Source organism: Poecilia reticulata, linkage group LG21, assembly GCF_000633615.1.
Source record: "Poecilia reticulata strain Guanapo linkage group LG21, Guppy_female_1.0+MT, whole genome shotgun sequence".
NCBI lineage: Eukaryota > Metazoa > Chordata > Actinopteri > Cyprinodontiformes > Poeciliidae > Poecilia > Poecilia reticulata.
The window spans coordinates 9,954,972-9,965,209 of NC_024351.1; the positions used below are offsets into that span (position 1 = coordinate 9,954,972).

A 10,238-nucleotide genomic window follows, 5' to 3' on the forward strand; every position below is an offset into this window, starting at 1 on the left:
CATAACTACAGTCATCTGAGTATTTCTGCAAATGACAGAACTTGAAATCTGATCTTTGTGCACTGAAAGAGTGAGATTACAGTCATGTAATCTCACTCATGTAATCTTACTCTTCTATATACGAGTAAAATAGAAGATTCACTTTTACATCAGCTGTACATTTTTTTAAAAAGAGGGTCAACCTAGTTATTTCAGAGGTTGTGTTACTGCTTTCCGTCGCTAGAGGGCGACCTCAAATTTCATATGGCAGCACAGGAACCGACCAAGGCGCTCGTTGACTGTGTGAACGGGGAGCATCTCCTCTGACAAAAGCTTCATCGGTTCAAGTTGATGATTCACAGGCTCCGCAAAGTCATTTCAAAGCCTCTGTTACAGTCACTGCGTCAGCTTTGTGTGCTGCGTCATTCTCGAAAACTGACCTCCAAAATGGCTTTTCTGTATCCCCAGGCTTACCGCGACGAGGCTGTTGTGAGTAAAGGGGACTCGCTAACTGATTAGCCTGGCTCGCTAAATCACTGTGGGGGTTCATTCATTTCAATGAGTGTTTGCTTTGTTAGCATGCTAGTTAGCTTAGCCAGGTGATAGAAACCAGGCTGTCAAAGCTGATAATTTAAATATGTGTTTCCTAAAGTGAACAACTTACACATTACAAGATAATATTTTGGCTTAATTATCACCATGATGTGCCGGCCTGGCATGTATATTGCCTATTAATTGAGTTTTTGCTGTTATTATTATTAATTATTATTTAGGTGGATGACTACCATGGTTGCAAAGTGCCAGATCCGTACAGCTGGCTGGAGGATCCAGACAGTGAGAAGACGCAGGTAAATCCTCATTGGTCCTCGTGCCAGGAGTCTGTCACAGACACAGGAAGTGCTATGAGGAAAAAACAGAAGATACTTTCACACATTACAGTGTTGGCAACATTTCAAAGATGACAATTAATGTAAAACAGCTTTAACATTTTTTTTAAATTATATTTGTCACAACAAATGTAACTGAAGCAAAAATAGTAGCAGCAGATTGGCCAATAATAACATGTATCATTCTGTAACTTTTTTTTTGAGTTGCTAGTGTAATGCAGACCATATGGGCTCTTTTACAACATGAAATATAAAGGTGGTTTCTTCTCCCCACTTATACAACCCTCTTTAATAGTGTGAATTCATTCATAAAGGGCTGAAAATATCTCTGTAGATTTATTAAAAATGTAATTTTTACCATTTCATGATGTCGACCATCAAAACCGTCTGATCATTCTGTTTATTGTTCCTTAATCTTCCAAAAATGTATTTTAAATGTAATCTCAGACTATGAAGAAAAGCTTCAGCCTACATGTTGGAAGTGAATCAATATTTCTCAGAACAAATAGCCAACTTTGCGGCATACTCATTCAATTTGATTTTCATGCAGAACACATTTTGTTTTGCTAGCATGCACAAGTCGGTTACCTTGCTGCGTTTACCTCTTCATAAAAATACATTATAAAATTATAAAGAATGTTGTTTAAGTGGGATCTGGTCATCTGTGAAGTTGACACATTTCAGTAAATTTGTCTTACCTGCTTAGAGACTGAAGCATCCGTAGTTCACAAAAATAAAATGTGTGGCTCTGATTTAAGTAGAAAGCTCTGGCTCTTCTACATGGGTTTTGTTTTTTTTTGTTTTTTTAATCTGCTAAAGTAAATGAGTGGCATCTAAATAAATCATGAGTGTGTGAAACCTTTTCTCTCCCACCAGGCCTTCGTCAACGCTCAAAACCAGTTGACGTTGCCATTTTTAGAACAGTGTGAAGTGCGGGATCTTTTCAAGGAGCGCATGACGGAGCTGTACGACTATCCAAAGTACAGTTGTCCGTTTAAGAGGGGAAGCAGGTGAGACATTCAGCAGAATGTTTCGATATTCACTCTGAGGTGACGGTTCCCAATTTGACCTCTTCTGTCTATGTTTTTTTTTTTTTTTTAATTTTTTTTAGGTATTTTCACTTTTACAACACAGGCCTCCAGAACCAGAGCGTGATGTATGTCCAGGAGAGTTTAGATGCTGACCCCACAGTGTTCTTGGACCCAAACACGTTTTCTGATGACGGAACTGTTGCTCTTCGAGGTATTCCGTCAATTATACCTTACTTTTTTCAGACAAGTTAATAATCCTGTGTCCTTCAATAGCAACGGCTCATTTTTCTGATAAAAATAAAAGCAGATGTTTAAGTTCTCTGTGTTCTACTCTGATATTATCGAGGTTACGCATTTTCTGAGGACGGAGAGTACCTGGCCTACGGCACCAGCGCTAGCGGGTCGGACTGGGTGGAGATCCACTTCTTGCGGGTTGAGGGCGCCGAGCCTCTGGAGGACCGCCTGGAGCGAGTCAAGTTTAGCTGCATGTCCTGGACTCATGATGGGAAAGGGCTTTTTTACAATTCGTACCCGGAGCAGGAGGGCAAAAGTGACGGTAAGATATACGATTTCTATATCTGGTGTGAATATAAGTATCCGTTATGAATGGTTCAGAAATTAGACTTTAACTGAGACTATGGTAAGGAAATTTTGCCCCATTGTTGTTTTTAATAACCAAGGTTGTTTTTATTTTGGTTGCTTTATTTAACTTATTGTGTTGCGCCTGGCAGGTACTGAGACCTCCACAAATCTTCATCAGAAGCTTTACTATCACATTCTGGGGACTCCACAGTCTGAGGACGTGCTGTGTGCAGAGTTTCCTGACCACCCAAAATGGATGTGCGGCGCTGAGGTGGGCCTCATGTTCTTTGAAAAAAAAAAAAAGAAAACAAACAAATAAATGAAATAAATAGACTACATGTGCAAATTGATGTTTAAGGCAGCGGCTAGTGACAGGAGAATAATTTCAGGTATCAGACGACGGGCGCTATGTGCTGCTGTCAATCAGAGAAGGCTGCGATCCTGTCAACAGACTGTGGTATTGCGACCTGCAGACAACTCCTCAGGGTATTACAGGTATTCCTTTTTCTATTTGTCATTCATAGCATTTTATTCTGTGCTATTTGAAATTTCATGAGAATGTTTTTTTTTTTTCTTCAAAAAGTTGCCTATAACTTGGCCTTTTCAAATAGCTATTCTTATATTTTTAAATGCTAACTAAATTTGAAATTAGAACATTTTTGCACAATTTCAATTTGCTATAATACAGAGTTTTTTTTATTAGTTTTGTTTCATTTAATTTTGCCCAACCTTGTGTGTTTAGGACTTTTACCCTGGATAAAGCTGATTGACAACTTTGACGCTGAGTACGAATACGTGACCAACGAGGGAACCTTGTTTAGTTTTAAGACCAACTTGGACGCCCCACGTTACAGACTCATCAACATCGACTTCGCCTCTCCGGATCAGGAAAACTGGAAGGAGCTCATCCCTCAACATGACAAAGATGTCATTGGTGAGCTTTTGGAAAAACTTCCATCTCTCTCATCACAACCACATATTTAATACGCTGAATTTTATCAGGGTTTGTGTCAGAGACCAACATAAGAATAAACATCCAGTAGCATTTTGCTTCGTTTAAAGCTGCGTGTCCTTTGTGGTGTTTTTTTATTATTTTTTTTAATCAGATTTGCATATTTAGATGTTTTTCTCACATTCGTCTTTGCAAAATAGCTCAAACTCATCTTTGACTGTGAGCTTCTTGTGGTTTTCTGGTTCTTAAAGCTGAGGTCAAATGTAAAACAGGAGAACCTTATTTACTTATTATGTTGACAAATGCAACCACAAGTGGTGTTCAAACTTTTACAGAGCCCCCGTAACGTTAACCTGATTTTAAAGCCCTCGCTTTCTGTTCATTTTCCCGCGTCTTCCCTGCAGTGTTCGCTACCTGCACCTACTCCAGCTACCTGTTTGTATGTTTCCTCCACGATGTGAAGAATGTGTTGAAGATGTACCGTCTGAGCTCGGGGGAGGAGCTGAGAACCTTCCCTCTCGACGTCGGCTCGATCGTGGGCTTTACGGGACGGAAGAGAGATTCTGAGATCTTCTACTATTTCACCTCTTTTTTATCGCCAGGTAGAAGACGCTGTGATGTTGCATTATTAATGAATACTGTGTGTGCTTTTTACAGGCCAGTAGGCTAAATATTAACAGAGCTGCTTGTTTGTGTATATTGAGATGAAGCGCAGGTTCCCAGATGAACTTACTGATCAGAGTCAGCCATTTTTTTTATAAACATCAAAGGGCTGTGCTGTTGAATTTTGAAAAGTATTTGGTGTTTTTGAGTAATTAAAGCTCTTAAAAATTACTCCCTAAAGATAGTTTGTTTTTTTTAGTTTGTTTTATAGTTGATAGTGGACATTAGTGAGGTGATTAAGGTGAAAGTGTTGCCAAAAAGCACATGAATTTCAATTTATCTTAAAACCTGTTAAAATAATAATGCACGTATTAATCCTATCTTTAAGACATTTACTTTATGGTTCAATAATAAGATACAAAAACATAAAGAAAAAGAGCAAAATGTACATTTAAAATTAGAAACCCATTTGTCTTTTTTGTTTCAAAAAGCTAATTTAGACCTATTTAAAACAAATTACTTCATAATTTAAACCACACAGGGAAATAACCGTCCCACTTGCTTTCCAAGTGATTTGGAAAATCGCTAAATGTTTTTGTTTTCTTCCTTTCCCCAGCTATCATTTACCATTGTGACCTAACTAAGGAACCACTGCAGCCTCATGTCTTCAGAGAGGTCACCGTCAAAGGTTTCAGCCCTGCGGACTACCAAACAACTCAGGTAACACAGTGCAAGAAGATAAACTTCATATTTTGTATATATTGTAAATATGTCAATATTTTATTTATTTATTTTTTGCTAAACCGTTTCCTGATTCAGCCGTTGTCTATTTCCGTTAGATCTTCTATCCCTCCAAGGACGGCACGCAGATACCGATGTTTATTGTTCACAAGAAAGGCATCAAACTGGACGGATCCCATCCAGGTTTCTTGTACGGCTACGGAGGCTTCAACATCTCCATCACGCCGAGTTACAGCGTCTCCCGACTCATCTTCGTCAGACATCTAGGAGGCGTTCTGGCCGTGGCTAACATCAGAGGTGGGGGCGAGTACGGGGAGACCTGGCACAAAGGTAGGCAGCTCAAGGCCCCGGCAGTTTATAAAACATGCATTTGGGTTGATGTTTAAAATCACAGTGACGCATTTGGTCTTCTTCAGCCGGAATGCTCGCGAACAAGCAGAACTGCTTCACAGACTTCCAGTGCGCAGCTGAATATCTCATCAAGGAGGGATACACGTCGCCGTCCAAACTGACTATAAATGGAGGTTCTAACGGGGGTTTACTCGTTGGTACGTATCCTAGAGACCGGATGAGTTTTTGGTTCATGTTTCCAGCTGAGGGCGTCGTTAACGGAACACCTTGTCCCTCAGCGGCCTGTGTGAACCAGCGGCCTGAGCTGTTTGGCTGTGCCGTGGCTCAGGTGGGCGTCATGGACATGATGAAGTTCCACAAGTTCACCATCGGCCACGCCTGGACCACAGACTTTGGCTGTGCAGAGGACAAAGAGCAGTTCAAGTGGCTCGTTAAGTAAGACCTCCTGGGCAGTGTTGTCCATTTGTCCTCTTGTGTTTTTAACCTTTTCAGAGGAAGGAAACATTTCTGTCCTGTTTGAACCAGGCCCTTCAGAATAAAAGCGCTACACTCAGGTTTCTCTTTTGCTTCTGAACTCCTTTAAGCTCTCGGTAAAAGAAAAAAGTACACACTCTGGTTTGAAAGGCTAACTGATCTGATCTTTACCACATGTTATTTAACTTTTAAACAATAACAATAGGAAGTACAGAAAAAACCACACCACTGAATCCACTACGTTAAGAGTCTGCATTTGGGCAATTAAAATAGTTCTAGTTTTATTTTAAACTGATGTGTGGTGCTACAAATAATGATTGTTTCTGTGATGGGTTTGTCCGTTGATTATTCTGACAATTAATCAGGGGATAAAATTGACACATTCCACAGATTTTTTTTATTTTTTATTTAGAAATACAGTAGAAGATGCAAAGAATGCAGTAACACAGCATTCCTTAAACTGATCATTTGTAATAAAGGATGCATCTGCAGAAAAATAGTATTTCTACCATCAACATGTGAAAAGCTCGGCCACTTTCTGCTTGACTTAACCTCAATAAAAGTGTAGGGCTAATCTGTTCATCATAGTTCTGATTTATATTTTGATATCAAAAGGTGCTTCATAAGATTTTTTTTCTTTTTACAAAATATTTTTGTACTGTTTTGGATTAATTGCTGCTCTAAGTATATAATTTTAACAGGACTTTTAAGTCGGCGAACAATTAATCGCCTACTCGGTTGACGATTATTTCAAGAACCGATTAATCCGATTAAATCATTTCAGCCCTTCTGGTATGTTTAGTTTTAATAGTTTTGACTACACCTTTCCGCAGCAGTAATATTCTTTACTGTCTAAATATCTGTTAGCTGCACTGCCTGTAGTTCTTTCTAATTATTTCTTAATTTCTCCAGATACTCGCCGCTGCACAACATCCACATCCCAGAGGGCAACGGGGTCCAGTACCCAGCGGTGCTGCTGCTGACGGGAGACCACGACGACCGGGTGGTGCCCCTCCACTCGCTCAAGTACATCGCCACCCTTCAGCACGTCGTGGGTCGCAGCGCCAAGCAGACAAATCCCCTGTTCATCCTCGTGGACACAAAGTCGGGCCACGGAGCCGGGAAGCCCACCAGCAAAGTCATCCAGGAAGTGGCCGACACGTACGCCTTCATCGCCCGCTGTCTCAACCTGTCCTGGGTCATATAACATCAGCCCCGAGTGTTTGGCTCGTTTCCCTTTACTCAGATTCAGAGGACTGTTTGTACCGACTATTGACATGATCTTTTTAACACTTGGACGAGATGTTTAGTGAATCCAAGCTGTTTACCCGAGCTCCGTTATTTTTTCTTTTTAATATAAACCTGTCAGTGTTTCAGCAGCACAAACCATACACATCAAGCAGCTCGCATACTCGCTACATCGTGGGCCACATTCGTGGTTCTTTGCTGTCTGTGTGCCCAGGAATTTTAAATCAGCCATTTCAGTCTTGAGGTCAGATGTTTATTTAAGGTTTGTTTGTCCATCCTCCAGGAGCTCCATAGCTGATGCATATTATTTAATTCTTCTTTGTGCACAGAATGGAGCCCATTGAGTGTTGAATGATATCACTGTTCTGTAGTGTTGTGTATATGAGTGTACTGCAAGTACTGATGTTTTTTTTGTGGAAATTGGCAAACAACATTTTGCAATGATAGTGTGTGTGAGGTGTGTGTGTGTGTACGCATGTAAAAAGGTCAGTTAACTTTTTTTTTTTTGCAAATGAAAGTTTTCTACCTCTTGACTTGTGCTGATTGTTTACCCTGTTGAAGGGACAAGGCCAGAACTACAATAAACTTTGTAAAGATTGAGTCGCTTATCCTGTAGAAAACGCATGGCGTCGACACCCTGCGGCAAAAATGTTAAAGGGAAGTTAAGTGGAAGGAAAAAGTGTTCCCAGCCAACAGGAGAAATTGCATTTTTGAGAAACTCTTGCCTGTCAAGAAGTAATTAAAGAAGTAATTCATGAAAGGAAGCCTGACCAACTAAGAATGGAGTGCAACGATTGTACATGCTTATCAGCAGTAAAATAAAAATCCCTTTTTACTAGTCTAATGCAATATTTAATGTCTGGAAAAAAACTAGCCGAGCCACAATTGTCTGACACGATCTCTTTAAAAGCATCACTCACTGAATTCAATCAACTGAAATGCATTTTCTGCGGTTTTCTACAGAATGTGTTACGACAGGCGACCAAATCTGAGCTGGCAAAAATATAAGAATTTATCTGAAATTATTAGTAAACATGAATCTCGTCCATTCTCTTTTTCTCATATTTACAATGTTTTCTTAGTTGAGCAACCTGTTGTATCTGTGAGCGTGCATCCCGCCAGCAGGGGGCACCAGTCATCCTTAAACTTACCCAACACGTGTGAATGAGGGTGGTCCGACATGGGGTCTCCCATGGGGATTACTGATCATACATGGCAAATGTTCGGGACAACTGTTTTGTCCTACTTTCATGTAGGTGGAAAAAAAAAAAGCTTGGCAAAGCAAAGAGACTTATTTTTAGATTTCTTACGAAACCAACACATCCTCTAATTTGTTTTTGCACACAGATCTGAAAGAGGGAAGCTCATTTCACGACAAATTATGGATAAATTGCAAGTTTTGATATTTACAGAATTCTTATTTTTTTATTATTATGATTTGGTGATTCACTGGTTTGAAAAAAAAAACACCCCTGTATGTGAAAAACTGGATGTACAACTTATTACAAAGCAGAAAGATTTTCAAATTTGGAACACATACAATCTGCTTTAAACATGGCCAAATTTCAACTCAACGGAAGTGAACTATCTCTCTCCACTTCCCATTGACCATTGAAGTTTTGGGTTAAAACTGAATTAACTGTAGGTATAATTACAGCAACGTGGTTGAAGGCAATAAATAAAATTGCAGTTGAACAATCTAAAGGGTTAAAACACTGATTTTTTTTCCCCTATAAGGCCGCTCCATTAACAGACAAATTAGCACACACGGTCTTGAATAAATTTCATTCCTCACTATATATTCTTGGATGAAATGATTCATCAGGCAAGGTTTGGAGAAGAAACCTTTTTATTCCCTCATAGTTTATGTGCTTACAGAATAGTGTATTTATAAACTGCTTTTAGTTAATAATCAGCAGATAAATTATTACTAACCAATCAAAGTCAATTAGAAGCTATGCACATTGAGTCTTTGTCAGAAAAGCAGTATTCCTCTAAGGCTACCTTAAAAGTTGTGTTTTACCCTCGAAAGAAACAGCAAGAAATACCTTTTGATTGTTAAAAGGTAAAAGCAAGCGAACAAAAATACAATTTTAATATTCGTCCTCTCGCAGGGGGAAATATTAGAAGTCACTAGGTGGCGCCCGAGAAACCTGAGAGAGTTTAATCCCTCCATAACCTCTTACTTGTACAACTTTAAAAACCAGTTTCACGTAGAAGTAAGAGGCGCATTGCGTGTCAAATGGTTGTATTTATTCAGCAGCCATAAGAGTCTCCGTGATTTGAATGGTGTAAAATTAATGCGCCGCTTGGAGCCATTCAGAGGGTACTATGTTGCTCGGCGGAAGGCTAAAGCACCTTGTATTGCTTTTATCAAGGCACTGGCGCCACCAAACGGGCTCCGGGGGAAATTGTTGGGGCCCTCTGGTCTCTACCAGCCCCAATCTACTCCGTCATCAGTAATACGAATTTGAGAGATGGCTACAGGTTTACATGTGTTACATATTTCTCCTTCATCTATTTATTCTTTACTTATTTTTGCATTTATTTGTGTCCTTGTTTTGTAACCTGTCACTTTTAAATGTCACTTGTCCCAGGTCCTGTTTTCCACCCCCACTACATGACAGCAGCCACATACGTCTCTTTTTTTTTCTTTCTTTGCTACAGATGTCTCACACCAACCCTCCCCCACCATCACAGGGTTATCGTACACCAGAGGATGGCAACATATCTTCATCATGGGGTTAATTAATTTACCATTACTAGTTGTAGAGTACTTCATGGAAATGCTATTTGGTTCACTCACTCCTGTCCAAAGAGTGTCAACAGTTCATACGTCCACATTTTAGGGTCTTGGTAATGTAAAAATAATGCTACCACAAACATGTTGTTTTTTTTTTGTTTTTTTTTTTGTTTTCTGTAATGCTAATAAATAAAATATACTATCATTCAGTTATTGAGTCATCTGAACCCAGTCAAAACATTCTGGTCTTAAATTGTTTCAATCTAACCTTAGCAATAAATAAATGTATCGCTTATTTTTCTGCCTCATCATCTTCCGACTGGGTCTCCAAATCCAGTAAAGGTTCTCTGCAGGCACCCCTGCAGGCAGCTTAGCCCGGTCCAGATGCAACTGACTTTTCAGCATCATTAGATTCACTTGTTCAATTTTTTTTAGAATAATGTAAGGCATTTCGTTGCACATGATATGATGTGCAACAGAAAAAATGAAAAACATCCTTTCAGTTGCTTGCTATGTGTGTATTGTTAGGAGCTGGAGTCAAACAGTAAGAAGTCCCAATTAAGTTGTTTATCGTGTTGCATTTATATATATATGTATTTAGTATAAAAATGTGAGTGCCCCTCCTCCCTCTGAGTGTCTGGGTTTGC

At 39.5% G+C, this 10,238-nt stretch overlaps 1 protein-coding gene across 1 annotated transcript; it reads left to right on the plus strand.

Moving 5' to 3' along the window:
* Window positions 1-238: 238 nt before the first annotated feature.
* On the plus strand, window positions 239-7,686 carry prep (prolyl endopeptidase). The gene is made up of 14 exons (XM_008397601.2): window positions 239-468; window positions 753-827; window positions 1,743-1,876; window positions 1,978-2,108; window positions 2,244-2,453; window positions 2,629-2,750; window positions 2,869-2,974; window positions 3,222-3,413; window positions 3,836-4,033; window positions 4,651-4,754; window positions 4,874-5,105; window positions 5,192-5,323; window positions 5,405-5,561; window positions 6,513-7,686. The coding sequence occupies exons 1-14, from the start codon at window positions 331-333 to the stop codon at window positions 6,805-6,807; spliced, it is 2,226 nt and encodes a 741-aa protein (XP_008395823.1). The 5' UTR covers window positions 239-330; the 3' UTR covers window positions 6,808-7,686.
* The last annotated feature ends 2,552 nt before the right edge of the window (window positions 7,687-10,238 follow it).

Bases quoted from the DNA above. Each gene is read 5' to 3' on its own strand.
- prep (XM_008397601.2), top strand. From the start codon at position 331: ATGATTCACAGGCTCCGCAAAGTCATTTCAAAGCCTCTGTTACAGTCA. The intron at 2,751-2,868 runs GTGGGCCTCATG...GAATAATTTCAG, and splicing joins AATGGATGTGCGGCGCTGAG to GTATCAGACGACGGGCGCTA. The intron at 3,414-3,835 runs GTGAGCTTTTGG...TCTTCCCTGCAG, and splicing joins ACATGACAAAGATGTCATTG to TGTTCGCTACCTGCACCTAC.